This window comes from Daucus carota, chromosome 6 (genome assembly GCF_001625215.2).
Source record: "Daucus carota subsp. sativus chromosome 6, DH1 v3.0, whole genome shotgun sequence".
Taxonomy (NCBI): domain Eukaryota; kingdom Viridiplantae; phylum Streptophyta; class Magnoliopsida; order Apiales; family Apiaceae; genus Daucus; species Daucus carota.
Window position 1 is genome coordinate 27,891,008 of NC_030386.2, and position 19,138 is coordinate 27,910,145.

At 34.5% G+C, this 19,138-nt stretch overlaps 4 protein-coding genes across 4 annotated transcripts; 2 read left to right on the forward strand and 2 right to left on the reverse strand.

Moving 5' to 3' along the window:
• Positions 1–456: 456 nt before the first annotated feature.
• LOC108227194 (SNF1-related protein kinase regulatory subunit gamma-like PV42a) lies at positions 457–3,641 on the forward strand. The gene is made up of 3 exons (XM_017402223.2): positions 457–946; positions 2,664–3,018; positions 3,109–3,641. Exons 1-3 carry the CDS (start codon positions 525–527, stop codon positions 3,454–3,456), a joined length of 1,125 nt encoding a protein of 374 aa, XP_017257712.1. The 5' UTR covers positions 457–524; the 3' UTR covers positions 3,457–3,641.
• LOC108227193 (magnesium transporter MRS2-4) lies at positions 3,623–6,855 on the reverse strand. Its single transcript, XM_017402222.2, has 4 exons — positions 6,553–6,855; positions 6,028–6,461; positions 4,605–4,883; positions 3,623–4,082 (listed from the first exon to the last, which is right to left on the reverse strand). The coding sequence occupies exons 1-4, from the start codon at positions 6,776–6,778 to the stop codon at positions 3,804–3,806; spliced, it is 1,218 nt and encodes a 405-aa protein (XP_017257711.1). The 5' UTR covers positions 6,779–6,855; the 3' UTR covers positions 3,623–3,803.
• Positions 6,856–8,901: 2,046 nt separating this feature from the next.
• On the reverse strand, positions 8,902–11,186 carry LOC108225099 (protein POST-ILLUMINATION CHLOROPHYLL FLUORESCENCE INCREASE, chloroplastic). The gene is made up of 8 exons (XM_017399914.2): positions 10,942–11,186; positions 10,586–10,718; positions 10,339–10,423; positions 10,165–10,243; positions 9,950–10,063; positions 9,761–9,873; positions 9,385–9,495; positions 8,902–9,263 (listed from the first exon to the last, which is right to left on the reverse strand). The coding sequence occupies exons 1-8, from the start codon at positions 11,027–11,029 to the stop codon at positions 9,147–9,149; spliced, it is 840 nt and encodes a 279-aa protein (XP_017255403.1). The 5' UTR covers positions 11,030–11,186; the 3' UTR covers positions 8,902–9,146.
• A 5,184-nt stretch (positions 11,187–16,370) lies between these two features.
• On the forward strand, positions 16,371–18,474 carry LOC108227026 (pseudo histidine-containing phosphotransfer protein 6). The gene is made up of 5 exons (XM_017402020.2): positions 16,371–16,803; positions 16,933–17,063; positions 17,504–17,647; positions 18,050–18,122; positions 18,209–18,474. Exons 1-5 carry the CDS (start codon positions 16,735–16,737, stop codon positions 18,278–18,280), a joined length of 489 nt encoding a protein of 162 aa, XP_017257509.1. The 5' UTR covers positions 16,371–16,734; the 3' UTR covers positions 18,281–18,474.
• Positions 18,475–19,138: the final 664 nt, after the last annotated feature.

Below are 19,138 nucleotides of genomic sequence, written 5' to 3' on the forward strand. Positions count from 1 at the left end.
TTTTTTTCTATTGGATGAATGCTACTAATTTTGTGTTTTTTCTATTGGAGTACTAATTTAAAATCGATTCGGGAGCAGCAGAGATTAATCGGCCTACGACCTTACCCCAATGTACATCCCTGTCACTGCACACCGAAAGTAGTCTCTGTGGGCAGTCTTCTTCGGTATCAGCAAAAAATTGTTCCTGTTTTATCCCCACGTTACCACGTAACCCTGGCTGTAATCCATGTCTATCTTTTTCAGCAATTCAGCACTGTAACACATTTCTGTGTGCTGCCTTTTCTCTGTAAAAAAATCGTCGGGCTGAACCAAACCAGTTCACTAAAAAATTACACACAATATTCAAGAAACCTTAGTCAGCTAGACACGTGTCCTGCACAGAGTAGCCATGCAGCTTTTGTCTGGACACGTACACTAACATCTATCCATCCATGACCATGTGCTTATATAGTTATAGATACATGTACATGCACTCATGTAAGAAAAAGAAAAAGAAGATAAAAATATCTCAAGTTTGAATCAAGATGCAGATGGATATGCAAAGTGGTGGTGTTAAATTCAGGGTTCTGAAAGTGAGTGATGTGATGCCGGCCGATAAGCGGAGGTTAGTGGAGGTGCCGTACACGGCAACCCTGGCCCACACCATGAACGCCTTGGTGGCCAACAGGGTGGTGGCTGTCCCGGTGGCGGCGCCGCCGGGGAAGTGGATAGGGGCCGGAGGGTCGATGATATTGGAGGCTGATAAGCAAACGGGTGTGGTGAGAAAACACTATATTGGAATGGTGACTATGCTTGATATTTTGGCACATATTGCTGGTGGTGGAACGGATAATGGCGGCGGCGATGGGATTGATGAGCTTGAGCAGAAGATGGCGGTGCCGGTGTCTTCGCTCATCGGACAGTGTCTTGAGAGCCTTAGTCTCTGGACACTCAATCCTAGTACTAGGTAACAAGTCTTAATCCTAATACTCACTACTTTTTATTTCCATTTATTTAGGCCTTTTGTGATCTGTGTTTCGAGGACTATCTAGCTCATGTCATCTAATTCAGTAAGGAATAATATGCTAGTAGTTTCTAATTAGCATTATATTATACTGAAACTCACTTGAAAATGATTTGAACTTGTCTAGGCATTGTATGTAAGGAATCAAGTGTGCGATAAAATGAGCACAAATCATAATATCAAAGGTAATTAGGGATCGCAGTCCTTACAAACCGACAGAGCCTAATTTAAGAATTTTTACTGAATTTTAAGTAGGTATGATGATATCCCCTTTACTAGTAGGTCTGAGAGGGTATTATTATGCATCTTCAGTTGGAGCTTTTGGGGCAATTGAGTAATTATAAGCAAGAAGTTTGTTGAAGAAGAGTAAGATAGAACTCAGTTCACCTCAATTGGGTTTAAAGCTGATTAAAAGAGGTGTCAGTCAGTGGTCCTGGTTTTATGGCCGAGCCCTCTAATTGACTGTATTTGATTTTTTTAAATAATATGATTTGTAATTTATATGTAGTCTATTTAAGCACCCAAATTCATAATAACTCACTAGGAAGAAGTTTACTTCTACTTATTCGAGATAGTAAGTTACGTTTTTAGTGTAAGCCAGGATATAGATATATTTCTGTTGAAGAAATTAAGCTGCTTGCTAGTAAAATCCGCTGATTGGAAGTGTATGGTGCAGAGTAAATTAATGTCGCTAATGCCATAACTAGGTCTTGAATATCCCCTGTTCTTTGCAGAGGAGATATCTTAGCAGGTTAAAACTATGCCCTGTTAGTGTTACTATTTCTGTATGGGGTTTCTAGGAATGGATATTTTTATTTAATGCCTAGGCTATGTAAATGTAGTATATTGGTTCAGAACATGGAAATTCAGTGTTGCCGAATGTTCTCAGCATGGGCAGCTGTCTACCTAACGAATGCAAAGGCCAGAGTACTGGGCCTTTCTATTTTTTATAGATCACTGGTGCCTAGAAACATAATTAGAGAAAAAGCATGGTATAAGTAGTACTAGTAGTAGTAGAATTCTGCATCTCTTTTCACTTGCTTGGAGCCAGTGGTTTCATGCACCTTCAATGCCTAGGACAATTTTCTGTCGTTCTATGTTTTTGAATCATTGCAAGGGCTTGTTGACCTAAAATATATTATGATCTATGCTGTTGGACTATAAACCTTCGGTCTGGTGTTTCATATTAGGGTTATTGAGATACTTATGGAACTCGGCCGAAGTTTTAAGTTATGGTAAGACTACCTCAAACAAAATAGTATATCTAGTTGTCCATGCCATAGAACATATAAATTATAATATATTGTCAGTATCAAACTCAACTCCAGTGATACATCCACCATTTCGGTCCAGTGCACCTGGATGGATTGAAAGTCTATTTAGTGATGATTTGCAAGGCATAGCCTAGGTATACCCCTTGTAATAAGTCCAGGGGTTAAGAGTATTTGAATTTTTGCAGCTGTCCTAACAAGAATAAGATCTTTTTAGGGGTAGTTATGGTTAAAGGGGATGCATATAATCCATTCTGATGTACTAGATAAGAGTATTGGGGGGAATGGGATAAATCATCAACGTGTTTCAAGTCTGATAATGAGATATCTGATATTGTTATTGATCTGTAGCTGGCTAAGTTCTTTCTAACGTTGTATCTTGTATGTAGCATCCTCGACTGTATGGAAGTGTTTAGCAAAGGAATCCATCGGGCTCTGGTACCAATGGACAGTCAAATGGAGAATATAGCTGGAGTTGAATTAGTCGAGTCTGCTTCATGTTATCAGATGATCACACAGATGGACCTCTTGAAATTCTTGAAGGAGAATAATTCATCTGAGCTACAGGCCATTATGTCCCGTAGTATAAATGAATTAGGAGCTATGAGTGGTCATGTCTTTGGCGTAACTGAGCGCACCAGAGTCATTGATGCCATCAAGTCCATGAGAGCTGCTTCACTCCTCGCAGTACCTGTTGTTGAAGCTTCAAAAACCTCTGATGAAGATCACAAACTGCTCGTAGATGTAATATCCTATCTTGTCTTTGTATAAGCTCGCAATCCGTTTTTCGTAGTTGTCCTTGATTGACAGATTCATGTGTATGTACATTCACAGGGCAAAGGAAGGAAGCTAGTGGGTACGTTCTCTGCCACAGATTTAAGAGGTTGCCCAATATCTCAACTTCGATCATGGTTACCTGTTAGCGTGATGGAATTCACAGAAAAACTCTCATCAAATCAGCCGCACCCTGCTGCTCACGCTCCTGAAGATTTGTCAAGAAGCGGCGCAAGAGAGCTGGTGACATGTTACATGGAGTCACCTCTCTGGGAAGCAGTTGACAAGGCTCTAAACAAACACGTCCACCGCGTATGGGTGGTGGATGCCATGGGTTCACTGGCAGGGCTTGTAACTCTTACCGACATCATAAGAGTCATCAGGAGCTCACTGCTCCAAGAGTCTTAGCGCAAGTGCTCTGTCTATTGCACTCTCTGTTTTAACTTTTAACATGTATGTGACCAAGAAACTTGAACTTTTGTCTATGTTATGTACTCGTTTGTAATTCTACGTATACAATATGAGCTTTTGTACAGAATCTGAGCGTGCATCTGCTTTAGAATCCTAATGGTGGATAATAAATCTGTAGAGAATGCTTGTGAAGAAGCAAACACATTTTACTCAAATAAATCTGAGCCACAAAGGGGAAGTACAAAACCAAAGATAAACTCAAAGTTCGATGTATTGGAGTGATATTACAGAAATAAGGACCCGTTTATAATGCGTATTGGTGGATATTTGATGACTTAAGGAGCTTAAGACCCAATTAAGTTCTTCCATCTAGCATATGCAAGAAGCAGGAAGAAAATCACAACACAGAAAGCCATTAGAGCTCCAACGAATGTGTTGAAAACCCCATCTATATCGTATAGTTGACACGGAGTGTTCATTCCAAAACACCCAGCTATTAGAGTCCCCACCGCTATGGCAAACGCTGCAATTGTCAATATCAGCTGTAGTTGAATAAGTTCATTTCGCTGATTGTCAAGCTGGATGTTAACATAGTCCTCTGTGTCGTCGATGTACTCGCGAACCTGCAGGTTTTACATCAAGTAAATGGTTAGGAATATGGTACACGACTATTACCCCGATTGTTTATTTTGTTTTATCCATGTCGGACACTCGACACTCGGACATGGGCGGACATGGGTATGAACACTCCGACACTTATTTAAGGTTAAAAACATGTGAAAATTTAAAATATTACGAAATCCGACACTCAGATACATTTTGTTGAACACTCCGACACTTATTTAAGGTTAAAAACATGTGAAAATTTAAAATATTACGAAATCCGACACTCAGATACATTTTGTCAGCCGAGACCGGGTAACATAGGTCCTCACCACTGTATTACAAACACTGTATTTAGGTTGTGCCGATCAACAACAGACTGTGTATGCTTAACTTGTGTGTAGAACTGAAAGTACACAGGATCCTATTATCATTGACCACAATCACCAACAGCAATAAAAAAGACTGAGGATATATGATTATGATATGTGTCATCACAAATTTATTTCATGGATCCCAGAGAGAGAAGCGTATGAACTTACTGATAATATCTTGTTACGAGTGCCATCTAGCTGCATGAAATATGCCTCCAACAACATCTCCAGATCCTCAACATCCTTGCCATTGGAATAGCTGCCAGCCGCTACGCTCCCACTCCTGACAGAACTAAATCGCTGAAGACTGGATGTACCGACTGTATTATTTGAAGCCATGGATCCTATTAGAGCCTCGGATTGCTGATGTTGTCCCAGCTTCCTTGTCAAGTATAAATGAGACATGTCTTCATTGTCATCTAAAAGATGTTCGATTTCATCCCTCACCTACAATGAAATTTTACAAGAACGTTTGACATATATATTAGTATGAAACATATCGTAGAAAATATTGTGCAGTTATGAACTGCAGGACAAGCCTAGCACCTGAAATAAAGTTGCCAGTAACATTGTGATCAGCGCAGGCGAGCAGGACACAGAAATTAGAACAGCTCTATCTGAATAAAGAAAATAATATATTGGGGAATGGATACTTTTTTGTTATGCTTTTCATTATAATGGTTACAGCATTTCTTGGAGAAGGTCAATTACAGAAATATAGATACCCAGACATATGTTCCACCACTGAGGTTTGAACCTTAAATCTCTTCTTAGATGCTGTCAAGAGAGGAGACCCCTAGGATTCAATGCTAGGGATTAGTTCCAGATTTCAACCCATATGAAGTGGCATCTTCAACTATCAACATAGGAATCAGTCAATGCAGAGAGCTAATACATGATAAATTGGCTTTGATTCTGAAGACTGTGGATGGCATCGAAGCTATTTTAAAAGCCACTGTATGATTCAAGCTTATACAAGTAACGTCCCTACCTACAAGGTTATTTATCGACTCCACGCTGTATCAGAATTGACGCCAATCAACTTCTTTAGTAGTGTAACCTCTCAATATGCCAGAACTGACCTTTTGATTTTCTGGATGTTTGTAATTCTCTGTGTTTAAAAGCTTGGAATGCAGTTAAACAAGAAAGAAACAGTGAATTTTAGTAGAGATTAGCAGAAGAGCAGAGAAAATATAGAAGATTTCAGAGAGATTAGAAGATAACTTGTTGAGAAAATGTTTTCAGAGAGAGAAGTTCAGAACAGAAAATCTAGAGGAAGTGGTGGACTTGATCAATTTCATTAAAATCACCACAGACAATACATGCTCCTGTCCTATTTATAGATTTCTCAACTGGAACTGACTCAGGTACTACTATAGCTCTTAGTAAGCATACTGAATCACTAATACACATTACTGCTAATATTACTAGTTATGTAATTGCAGAACATGCATCCCTGGCACAATATCACGAGCTCTATTTTTTTCTATAGGTTTACGTATTAGAGTATGACTTCAAGTTCAGCCTAACTATCATACAGAAGTACAAACAATAAGGTATAAAATAAAGGAAGGCAGAGACAATTGAGTACCATCTGTACACGTGCAAGGAGGCGAGTGAGGTTGCTTTTTGTACTCCTAACACGCTCAAGGTTTTTGGTGCTGACATTCCTTGCCAATTCATCTAACATTGGATAAGCAACTCTTTCCAGATCCGCCACACTTGATTCCAGAGACGTACAGACTAACTCCAGAGCGATTTCCAAAATTTGAAACTCAAAGGGAAGCTCAGCCTGAAACACTTCAACAGCATCAGACTGCCCACGCGGTGTCAAATGTTCAGTATCACGTATCACCAGCTGCCCTGCTCCATCCATCCTACGGGGACTTCTCAGGGGAAACTGAAGCCTTAGCTGATCCACAAAAGGAATCACCTCTTTGCGGAGAGGTTCAAGCAACAAAATTTCTTCAGCAGTCACAATAGCTTTTATGAACTCCAAATTGACAATCATCGCTCTCTCCCTAGCTGCCAAGGGAGAAAACTCATTAGCCATGAAACACAATCACACCGACAGGGTTTAGGCTAAGAATACAATAATAAATACGATATAGGTTACCGAGAACAGTGGAGGAATGAGAGAAGTAAGGAGAGAGCATGAGTCTCAAAGCTCTAGCAGGAACGCCAAGTCTCTTGACAATGGTGGACTTGTCACACTCGATCACTTCTGATTGCCCTAATTTATTCATCCGCATCCAAAGCCTGGCTCCACTGCCTTTCTTTTTGTTCTTCACAGACAACTCCATGCTAACACCGCTGCATTCTGCAGTCTCGCTTTTCTTCATCGTGTTTCTTCTCTTCTAGCTTACACTTCACAAATAATGTACAGCTTGTATACTATTTGCTTAACCTAGTACTGTGGTAGTAGTTTACTCTCTGAAAACAAATTTGTCTGCAATTATTTCGATACTTTTCTGTGAAAGAATTAGTTTTATATCATAAATAGTGTTTTACTTAATTACACAACTTACCTTACAAACAAGTTTTTTATAAAAGAGAAAACTCCAAAAATTATTTTTCCAAATCTTTGTACTCGTACTCACGAGAACGTTATCAGATTACTATGCAAATAAACCGCTCAGTCGTTTTTTCCCCCTAAATCTTAATAGGGAATGTATAATGATAATGATTTCCCAATATGCATATGAATCAATCACCCGATTATAATCGGCCATCAACTCTTTACGTGATTTTGGAAAAAACTAAATTAAAACAGATTTAATATGCGTAACATCACATTAATGCATTTTAATTTACAAAATCTTTGAAATTAATAATACATATTGTGTATACCATTTATATATGATATGCACTCATTTCAATCTTTTCAAATCTCTTAAAACTAGTAATACACATGTATATCATTTATATTTTATATATGGGGCTGTTTGGGTGAACTTAAAATAAGTGTTTATTGCTTAAAATAAATAAGTGGAGTAGAAGTTAGAAGCAAAATAAGACTTATAAGTGATTAAAGTGTTTGGGAAATAAGCAGAAGCCCTGAGACAAAAGCTAGCATTCCTAATTTTTTATAAGTGCTTCTTAATTTATTACACAAACGGTACGAATAAGTACTCATAACTTATAATCCCGGAAGCTGGACTTATAAGTGTTCACCAAACACCCACATGATATATAGTCAATATTCACACTTCCTTATAATACTCCCTCCCGCTCAAAGAAATATGTATAAAGTAGTAGAAAAGAGAAGAAAAAGTGGGTGAAGTGGTGGGACCCACTGATTTTTAGAGCATCCCCAAACATACAAACCCCTTGGCTAAAAAGTGGTTTGTCAATCCAAATATAAAAAATTTAGCCTGACATGTTGAAAAAATCATACTCCAACCACGTGAACATATTGTCTATAATTTTAGCCAACTTTTATGGATGACTATATTTGTCGAACCTCTACAAGTCTGTAAGAAATCTGTAGGATGATTGCACATCATTTATTACCATATTAAACTGATATATTCTATTTTAACAGACTAAAATATTACTAACATTCTATTTTTAAATTATAGCCAACCAATATAGCCAATACCATTGATGTACAATGTCTTATAGGTTCAGCAAATTTTACATAATGTTTTACAGATTCAATTTAGACTGCGATTATAGCCTAACACTGTTGGAGATGCTCTTAATATATAAAAGAGAGATAGTGGAGTAAAAGTAGTGTGAAAAAGAAGAAAAAATGAGAAAGTGATGAGACCCATTAACTATTTTAGAAAAGTTTTGTAATGTAAAAAATGGGTGGGACGACCAAATAAAGAAACCGTAAAAGATCCGGTGAAACGGAGGGAGTAAATAAATAATGAAGTATATAAACCTTAAACTTAACACTGCTAATCTAGTCAAATGAATTTATAAAAGTTCCCGGTATATCCTCTCACACATGATCTCATATAATCGATAATATCATTCATTTTTAATTTGATTTTTTCCGTCAATTAGTGAGTTTTTTTTTTAATATGATTTGTCTATAATTTTTTCATCTCCCAACAATTAGTTTGTATATCATATATGTTATATTTCGATGTGATTTAAAATTTTATTATTATAATTTCTAATTGAAAAAAGTTTGTATGAGAATAAATCCGATAAATTAAAACGTGCAAAAGTGAAAAATTTCATGTCAACAAACTGACCAATATTATTAAATAGATAAAATAGAAATAAATATGAGTCATTATATCTGTTCTCTCATTTTATAACAATAGCCCATGTATCAAAACTTCAGCATATAAAAACAACCAATATTTATAATAGTAGTTATATATATAGATATGGAGGTAGTATTGAAAATATGAATTAAAATAAATAATTATATGTGAATTAAATTTAGTTTCGAAAATATAAAAAAAGTAAGTTTAGAAAGATAATGTCGAAACTACAAGGAGATGTGTGCAAGTAATTTAAAATAATTTCTTTCCTAAAAATGTACTAGTATCATGAAACATCCGAGTAAGCCTCCAGAAAGAGTCAGAAAATGACTGGGAGGTTGTTTTAATACCGAAGTGCAGTGTACACATATAAAGCTAGGAGTATACAGAAAGGTATAAGCTAAATGACTGGGAGGTTGTTTAATGTTTACATGTATATTTTGTACAGAACTAGAGGATATGGACCTTCTATTAACATGTAACTGGTTTACTCCTCAGAGTCCGAAAGAGGGCAGGATCCATCATCTACATTGGCTAGAGGGTCGTACAGGGGTGAGCTTATATCTGTGCATCCACTTACAAGATCAAGCTCGCAGCGGTCACCCTGTACCACAGTACCAGTTATTGCAACTTGATTAGAAGTTTAAAATTGCATCTGATCAGTAGAAGTCAGAAAAAAGAATGAGAATTTTGAGTTCAAACTGACAAATATATCTTGGACTTACTCCTTCAACTGTCAGATTTCCCATCAGAGCACATCTGTCTATGACAATATTTGTGTCCGGAAATATAGCCTTTTCACATGCGCCTTCTCTACTCAACTCTTCTGCCAGACCCTGGATTAGAAATACTAAAGTTTGTCAATATATGTTTGAAGCGAAGTCATTTGGTAGCTGAAATTGAGACTTCAAGATCCAAAACATTCCCGCCTAAAATTAAATCAGCATTGCGGGGTTATGTCTATCTCTGCAAATATGTAATGCATACTTAAGCCTGTGTGGCGTGTGCCTTAATTTTTTGGTTCTTATGCAATGATGATTTAAAAATCATCTTGCCCAATTACTTAGGCTTATCTACCAATATATAGTGCATGTAATTTACCTCGTTGAAAAAATCTACAGGTTTATTTTTCCATTTCTTTGGAACTTCAAACTTCAATCTGTATGGACCATCCCACTCAGTACCATTTGTAAATGAGAAGATCAGATTCATAGCTGCAAGAAAAACAGTCAGTACAAGTGACAGTTCTGAATTCGCGTTTAATGTGCTTTAGTGAATGCAAAGGCCTACCATGTTTTGGTATGCAAATCTGGATTGTATAAAAAGGAGGATCAGCTTTGCCTCTGGTTTTACATAGCATTGCTCTGGGCTCTCCTCCACACATAATAGGTTGATTAAAACCTCCTGCAATATGTACAGGTCAGCCATTCTTCTTGTGCTTTCTTGCTTCCAAATGAAATTCTGTAGTCTCAGTAAGAATCTCAAAGCAACTTATGTAATTTTACCATTAAAAGCGATCCCAAAGTCTTCATTAGGAGCAAGTTTGGTTGCAGCAGGATTGTAAAATAGCTTTAGCTTCTCGCCCTGGCATGTTAATAACAACATACTCATTAAAAAAGTTTGGACAAAACAGAACTGATAACTGATAAGTTCATAAAATTAGGCATTGTTGAACATACTGAAGTAGGAGGGAGGCCATTCATGGTTTTCCAGTAAATAGGCGCTCGTCCAAGATCAAAATCAGCCCATCTTGGAAGTACATATCTAGAAAATTTCCAATCAAGAATTCTCAAATTTTGAGGATATAACACTAAATTATGCAAACACATGTCATAATTGAAATTTAGTGCTAAACCAGTAAGACTAGAAGCATAATTCTTCTACTCAGAGTACATCGCGATGAGAATGAGTATAAGTAGAACATACTCTTTCACTTCCTCAGGAGGTGCTGCTACAACAGCAGCTGCAGCTGCAGCTGCAGTTACTGTACGATTGAGTCTAGCCGACTCCCTTTTCTTCTCATTGTATTTCCTCGAAGGTAAGCCCACAAAATAAGCAGCTGCAACCAGGAAAAAAAGTCCTTATGCTAGAGTAAGTATAAGTAGTAAGTACACTAGGCAAAGTGTTAAGCAACCATGAACTAGCCAACAACTAAGCCTCAACTCTCAAGGCATGCAAAAAACACAGAGAATTCAATAATATACAAGAAGTACTATCAGAGAGATTGAAGATAAAACACTATAGCAATACTTGAAGACATAGATATGAGCGAAAAAACATACTGGTGGGGTTAAGACTAGAAACTGAGGCAAGAGAAGAAGATGAAATCTGGGAAACACAGAGTGAAGCACTTGTTGTGACAGCAGCCATTTTAGATATGGCGTCTCAAGCAAGAATCCAGCTGGGACTTACACTATGTATGATATGGGCAAGAAAATATCAGTGATGATGATGATATTGAAAGAAACACAGCCACAAATTTTGATTCAGTAGTTTGAACACATACTATTTTACACACCACACCAATGAGTTTTTTCTTGACTTTGATTTTATATGTATGATATTTTAAAATTATGTTTATATTTTGTAAAAATAACTTTATATATATAATTTATTGATTCTTTGGAACTTGGAAGAATTCTTGCATATGTTTTTGGTTTTATAAAGTCCCAATATGGCATGCTAGATTATGGAAGCCCATTTCTCTTTATCTTATCCGCTTTCTTTTTATTTAGTGCCATTATTTAAGTGGGCTTCGTTTTCTTGTTGCAAATATTCTTGTGGGCATGGCCCATATCTTATTGTTAATCATAAAATCATTGGGCTTTAAACGTTACATGTTCATTATAATTTATAAGGTCCCAAAGCTCATATGATAATAGCAAGTCCAACAATATATGTCCTAATTTAAGATATTTGGATGAAAAGCGTGCTCCAACAATGTCATAGTCATAATGGTGCCTTAGAGCAAGTCCAACAGCTGTCCTATTTGTTGTCCTAAGTCATAATATAGGGCATTTGATGAAAAAACTTGCTCCAACAATGTCCTAGTGATGCCCTATATCACTAGGACAATCCATTCAAGCCCTATTTTTGAGGCACTCTCTCTCCTTGCCCTATCCCATATTTTATAATAAATTTTTACTAACACTCTCTTTCTCTCTCTATTTTATATTATGTTTTAATGATGAAAGTGAACTTTTAATAGTAAAATATTAAACATATAGTGAAAATAAGGCACATTGTTGGAGTTGAAGCTAGTAGAATATGTCCTAAACTACTGGACATAATTTTTTATATTATATTTAGGGCTCCAACTAGGACACTGTTGGACTTGCTCTTAAACCACTAGGACATCCAACAAGTGCCTCATTTTTAGTCACTACTAAGCATGTTCTAAACCAATTTTCCCGATAAAATATTAACTTCCCATCATTTCATTGCATCTCTCCTCTTACTTTTTCATTCCCTCCAATATTAATTGAAATAAAATATTAGTTTAATAATATAAGGCATGTTATTGGAATTCATGTATTGAAAATATGTCCTAAACCATTAGGACACTATTTTTTATTATATTTATAGAACATTTCCTAGGACATCGTTGGACTTGCTCTAATGATCATTCGTGAATTCATGACAAATGTCAAAAGGCGTCATATTCTTGCAGAAAAGTGAAAAAACTGAAGCTCATATATTTACTTTCAACTTTCAAGTAAAAATAAATGCGCTCATTTCAAAGCTAAGCACATTAACTGATAACAAGCATGAGAAGTGAAGAAGCAGAGCAATGTAGGGCAGGTAGAGTAGAAAAGACAAGCGCATGCACAAGAGAGTGACCTCATAGCTTTTCAAATGTGCACGACATGAAAAAACATTTGGCATTTCAAAGCAAACAAAGAAAGCCTAAGCCTCTTTATGTAAAACAAGATTAATGAATGATTAATGTGCCAAGTTGAAGGAATACTTTATACATAATGCCTAGGCTAAGTAAGCATGGGCGTAGAAAAGGCTCGAGAAACAGTAAGGCAGAGTTAAGTAAGCACTTTCGCGCATTGATAAGGTCGTCTCGAGGTTATCTCCTCATTCTCAGTAGGGCAGTCTTAACTTTGCTTCCCCACGCCAACCAGAAAAGTTGAAACTGGACTGTCATGTGTCTCAATTAATTAATGGATTCATACTTATGCATTCTGTGCAATTTCTTTTTTATATTTTGTTTATTTTGTCTTTTCACGGTTATTAATGGCTATGCGCACAAAGAAAATAAAGGAGCTATAATACCTTAATTAATATTTACTAGTTGATAGCCCGTGCCAAGCACGGGTTTAAATAAAATTTTAAAATTTGTTATTTATTGGAAGAATAATGTCTTTTTTAGTTAGATTATCATATTTTTATTATACTTATTTAAATTATTGTTTTTAAATGATATTTAAATTATTGTTATTTAATATAAGACTTTCAATATATTAAAATTTGATCCTACTTTAAATTTATTTCATAACAATATGAGTCTCTGTTCTATGGAATTCACAAAATAAGAGTATTGGCGTCCAAAATTATTTAAAAATAATCTACTCGTTTCAATTTTAATTTTTTTTTAGTCTACAATATATTTGTAAACATCACTATGTTTACAAATATATTTATTTTAGTAAAATCACTATGTTGTTTGATGATTTTTAAATTGTGAAAATAATATTCAAGATCAACACATATAAGTTCGTTTACAGCGTCTTTAATCTCGAATAAAATTCAAATTTTTAAGTCGTAATTGTTATATTCAATTATTAGGCAAACGTTATATATAATTATATTTGGAGTTTTTGTAGATTTAACAGCTGTAGTAGTTGTTTGATAAACTGATATTATAGTTTGACAAAATTAATTAACTTTCCAAAAGTAATTTGATATCAAATAATTTGACGTATGTCTAGAGTTTTGGTTCTTTTATTATATGTTGCAATATGGATAATGACTTCATTTTTTTTTGAGTTTTTATTTGTCAAGTCAGTGTTACCATCGCCTTATTCGTCTTTATCGCAATCTTCTGGAAAACACTGAATGATAATAATTATTATTATTAAAAAAAATATGACCAGGTTTATTGGTACTTTGGTATCAATATTGAATCTTGTTTATTTTAATTCTGAAATATGATAGAAATTTTATAAATTTGTTTCGTAAATTAAATTGTATGAGTTTTAAAAATTAAAACGAATATTTGACGTATGTCTAGAGTTTCGGTTCTTTTATTATATGTTGAAATATGGACAATGACTTCATTTTTTTTTAGTTTCCATTTGTCAAGTCAATGTTGCCACCGCCTTATTCCATTATTCGTCTTTATCGTACTTTTCTGAAAAACACTAAATGATAATAATGATAATTATTAAAAAATATATGATCAAGTTTTTTGATACTTTGGTATCAATATTGAATCTTGTTTATTTTAATTCTGGAATATGATAGAAGTTTTATAAATTTATTTCGTAAATTAAATTGTATGAGTTTTAAAAATTAAAACGAATAATTTCGTTGACATTATTATTCTATTGATAGAATATTATATTAATATCAATATGAACTCGTTATTTATTTGAACTCTGAAGCATGATAAAAGATTTATAGAGTTGTTCCATATATTAAATTATTTGAGTTTTAAAAAACTAAAGCAAATAATTTTGTTGGTAATATATATTTATTAGTGAGATAATTGTTATAATACAAAATCCTGTCAAATATAGAAGTTCTTTGATAATAGTAATAATTGTTAAATAAAAAATAAAATGATGATAGCCAAATTTTGATATGAATTTTATAGAACTGTTTCATAAGTTAAATTGTTTGCGATTTAACTGTGCGGATAGGATAAATGTTATATTACAAAATCCTAAACACCATGGAAGTCTTTTTATAGTATGATAATAATCTTAACCAATTTTGAAATTATTAATAATAAAATCTGAATAAATATAGAATTCTTTTCATAATTGTATAATAATAATTATAAAAACCTAAAAATGTATAATAATAAGTATAAAATCCTAACAATATGAAAATCTTTTCATAATTCTATAATGGTTATTGTTATTAAATAAAAAATTTATATAACATTCTCCTAATCAATATTGAAGTTCTTAATAATAAAATTCTAATCAATACAGAAATCTTTCACTATCCTAATGAATATTGAGGTCTTTAATAATAAAATTTTATTCAATATTGAAGTCTTTTGATAATAATATAATAATGACTATAAAATTCTAATCAATATGAAAGTGACCGAATTTTGGTACTTTAGTACCGATGTTCCACCGAAACGTGGTTTCGCTTATTAATTAGAATTCTTTTCATAATTGTATAATAATAATTATAAAAATCTAAAAATGTATAATAATAAGTATAAAATATTAACAATATGAAAATCTTTTCATAATTCTATAATGGTTATTGTTATTAAATAAAAAATTTATATAACATTCTCCTAATCAATATTGAAGTTCTTAATAATAAAATTCTAATCAATACAGAAATTTTTCACTTTCCTAATGAATATTGAGGTCTTTAATAATAAAATTTTATTCAATATTGAAGTCTTTTGATAATAATATAATAATGACTATAAAATTCTAATCAATATGAAAGTGACCGAATTTTGGTACTTTAGTACCGATGTTCCACCGAAACGTGGTTTCGCTTATTAATAAAGGGTATTGATTTGTTGATGTATAAATAAAGGAAATTTCAAAATGCTGTATTCAGAAATGCTTTTGTTACACTCCCTCCATATATAGTTTCATAGTAAATGCTGAATTTAACTTCACACACTTCCTGATCCAGCAACCAGCTGCAACTTTAGTTCTCTGAATGATCAGTTTACTGCCCATGATTGAGCTTTAATGGGGACAATCCCGGCCCACGGGTCAAAAGCTGGAGGTATGCAGCTGGATATGTTGCGGCTAAGTTAAGTGATCCAGGTGCGCAGATTTCTTTATGTGACAGGTGCTGAGATGACGTGAAATAAAAGTAATGATTTTTTCATAATCTGTAAAACCAGAATTAGGTTATCAAAGTAATGTAATTACTGCCACCCATTCAATTAATAAAAGAGTAAGAAATGAATACTATAAAGTTGAATTCAATCCAAGAGGGACACTAAGGTTACTAGTTAGGAGTAGTTGGTGGAAGTAGCTAGCTCTGCCTGAGGTGCTCTATACAGTGGTAATACTGATGCAGTGACGGAACCAAGGGGGCTAGCCGAGGCTGTCAGATAAAAATCAATCAAAAAACATATTAAGACCCAGCTGACCCATAAAACTTGGCCATAACTGTTTTAGGATTCTGATACCTTCCCTAGATGCATCATGCATGCCTATGTGTGTGGATATAATACTGCAAAAGTAACTGCAGGCAGGCAGGTAATAAGCTATAGCAGAAACAACATGCAGAAGGTCTGCATAGAATAGCATCTACATTCTCTTCACCAAGAGTAGTACTTCAGTGGATGTCATTCTACTTCACTTCCTAGGGTCAGATGGCCGACTCTTGTCTACGAGATACCACACATTCACCTCGGTTTCCTCTAAAGCCCAATCACCCTATCACTCTCACTCTCACATTAATAATCCTCATTATCAACCAAACAAGTTTATACAAACAAATCTAAGGTTTAATAAGTTTAGCCATAGCATTATTTCTTTTCTGCATTTTTTACACATTTTAGTATTATGCTTACATAATTTTGCTACCATATTTTTTCGTTATTAAAATAAGTAATGATACTTCAAATATGTAATAATAATTGTTTCAAATAGGGTGAGGATCGAGGAAGAGGGAGAAGTGGTAATCCTTTAAATACCAACAGGGGCTGAGGTCTTGTGAAACCTACCTCTTCTCTTTCTGTCTTGCATTAGCATTGTATTAGCAAACAATTGATCAATTAAGAAACCCTCTTTTATATTTCAGTGTAGCTGAAATTACCTCATCAAGGGATAAGTGGAAGGCCCGGCGAAATTAGATTGTACGTGACAACTGACAAGTGATCGCAGATCAAGACGGGTTTACCACTGTGGATGCTTGGGCTGCAGTCTTACCGGTTGCTAGCCGACATGAATCGTTTACTTGCTTCACTCTTCCATCAGGTAGCTTAGGCTGTTATTCTTTATACTATCAACTATTAATGTAGTAGCTGTATCGAATTTCTTGTAATAGTCTAATAGATGACTGAAACTTGTAACTATATAATGTGGAATATGTTTTGACATACATAGGGAGTGCTGGATGAGCACTTCTTGCAGCTACAACAGCTTCAAGATGAAAGCTCCCCAAACTTTGTGTCTCAAGTTGTCAACATGTACTTCAACGAGTCAGAGAAACTTTTGCGCAGTCTCAGAGCTTTGTCGTAAGTTATTTTATTATCTGAAACATATGTACGTCCCATATTCGAACAATATATATTGCAACTTCTGATGCACTCCCTATAAGAGCCTATGTTACCCCCTTTATTTTCTTCCTTATAAATAAATTTATCATTATCGTATAAATTTCCTTTAACATGAGGCCAGAGTTCAAATTCTATCAAAGACGAGATGAGTATTCAGGTACACTAAAGAAAACAGTATCAGTAACAAATTTTATGTGATTCAACAAAAAATTGCTCTTTGTAATCGAACACAGGGCTACTAAAGCAGTAAAAGTGGTGGGAATCTCTGCGATTCTGGTGCTTGTTTTAACTATAAAGCCCCTGAGGATGTATAACGCTAGAGCTTGTTCTGTGGTATTTTTCTGTTGCATCAACTGACATGGATCTTGTTTTATTCTTTGGTGGTAAAACAAAAGCAGGGTGGATAGAGAGCACTGGGAGTACAAGAAAGTGAGGTTGCATCTGAATCAGTTAATGGGAAGCAGCTCCAGCATTGGCGCTAATAGGATCAGAAATGTTTGCATCGCCTTTCGTGCAGCCTCAGAACAGAATAACAGACCGGGGTACCTGCCTTTTCACACACACACACACACATGTCCCAGCAGCAGTATTGTTAATATTATCCTGCACTGAAATGCTATAACGAAATAGTCTACTTTATGAATAAATTTGTTTTGCACATTCCCTTGTTTAATAATCAAGCAGCTGACACTAATGGAATCTTTACAAAATTTCTTCTTCTTGTTGCTAAATTACCTAATCTAAGTCACGAAGATCAAAGTAATTTCGCTGCATGCGTGTCTTGAAGAAAGAGTATCTCCAAGAGAGAATATATAGTTAACATATGTAAAATGTGATATGCATGCGTGCATGTACATATGTAAGCTTTCACCAGCACTAGCAGCGAAAGGCCCTAGCTATATCACATGTCTGTGAATTTAATTTGTAATTCTTTATACATTAAGGTGTCTGAGGGCTCTGGATCTTTTGGAACATGAATTCTGCTATCTCAAGAACAAACTCCACGAATTCTTCCTTGTAAGCTTAATTAAATGCCTGCATTTTCTACTTAAATTTCTATATATATGTGTGTGCCTGATAAGTACATGCTGATGGGTTTTCAGATTGAGCAACAGCAAGTATTGGCAGCTGGAATCCGATATCCTAATTATCCGATGCCGCAGCATCCAAACTAGCTAGCTCCATCGCCTCTCTAGCTCAATAACTAGGCACACACCATCAATCTTCTAAGTCCGATCTATTGTATAATTACTATTTATTCTCCGTGTTTGATCTCAATAGAGTTGCAAGCCAGCGCTGGAATTTGACAACATACCTTACAAATTCACTTTATGGTAGTGGTCTTGCATTTAGGGTTGAAGTTTTTCTGTTGACCCCAGATGAACTTGAAAAAATGGTAATTTTTGGTTTGAATTCGGATTACCTGAAAAATAACCCGAAAATGAGTATATTATTTAAAAATTATTGATCTTTTATATAAAATAGATATATTTATATATACTTTTTAATATAAAGTAGTTAAATTTAGTAAAATACTGTTTTAATTTATAAAAAATAATTTACTTGAATTAAAATATCATTAATTTATCATTTTAAAATTATTTTTAATTAATAAATATTATGAGTCGGGTCGAGTTATCAACTTAAACATTCTGACCATTAAAATTCCAGGTAGGGTTAAAAAACTCACCCGCAACTATTAACCCGAATCCGAAATTGCCGGACTCTACTTTGCAGTTTTGCAGTGTATCTGAGATGTAAGAGCATCTCGAAGGGTGTTATGTATATTTATTAGCTATAATATGATATATGAATAATTATCTAAAATTATAGCTACAAGATCCTAGATTCACTCCAATGGTGTTATGTATAATATTTATATCATCTAAAATTATACATAATATCTTTAAAAGTTTTACAAATGTAGCAACCCCATTTTTAGTTATCAATATTTTTTTGCTAAGGGTTAATGGTTGGAGTGCTTAATTTTTTATATAATATCTAGATAGTGCCACTAGATGCCATGTAGATAA

Bases quoted from the DNA above. Each gene is read 5' to 3' on its own strand.
- LOC108227194 (XM_017402223.2), top strand. From the start codon at position 525: ATGCAGATGGATATGCAAAGTGGTGGTGTTAAATTCAGGGTTCTGAAA. The intron at 947-2,663 runs GTAACAAGTCTT...TCTTGTATGTAG, and splicing joins ACACTCAATCCTAGTACTAG to CATCCTCGACTGTATGGAAG. The intron at 3,019-3,108 runs GTAATATCCTAT...GTACATTCACAG, and splicing joins ATCACAAACTGCTCGTAGAT to GGCAAAGGAAGGAAGCTAGT.
- LOC108227193 (XM_017402222.2), bottom strand. From the start codon at position 6,778: ATGAAGAAAAGCGAGACTGCAGAATGCAGCGGTGTTAGCATGGAGTTG. The intron at 6,462-6,552 runs GTAACCTATATC...CTCCCTTGGCAG, and splicing joins TCATTCCTCCACTGTTCTCG to CTAGGGAGAGAGCGATGATT. The intron at 4,884-6,027 runs GTACTCAATTGT...ATTTCATTGTAG, and splicing joins TCCTTGCACGTGTACAGATG to GTGAGGGATGAAATCGAACA.
- LOC108225099 (XM_017399914.2), bottom strand. From the start codon at position 11,029: ATGGCTGCTGTCACAACAAGTGCTTCACTCTGTGTTTCCCAGATTTCA. The intron at 10,244-10,338 runs GTATGTTCAACA...TTAACATGCCAG, and splicing joins ATGGCCTCCCTCCTACTTCA to GGCGAGAAGCTAAAGCTATT. The intron at 9,874-9,949 runs GTAGGCCTTTGC...TTTTTCTTGCAG, and splicing joins GATTTGCATACCAAAACATG to CTATGAATCTGATCTTCTCA.
- LOC108227026 (XM_017402020.2), top strand. From the start codon at position 16,735: ATGCTTGGGCTGCAGTCTTACCGGTTGCTAGCCGACATGAATCGTTTA. The intron at 16,804-16,932 runs GTAGCTTAGGCT...TGACATACATAG, and splicing joins TTGCTTCACTCTTCCATCAG to GGAGTGCTGGATGAGCACTT. The intron at 17,064-17,503 runs GTAAGTTATTTT...AAACAAAAGCAG, and splicing joins CGCAGTCTCAGAGCTTTGTC to GGTGGATAGAGAGCACTGGG.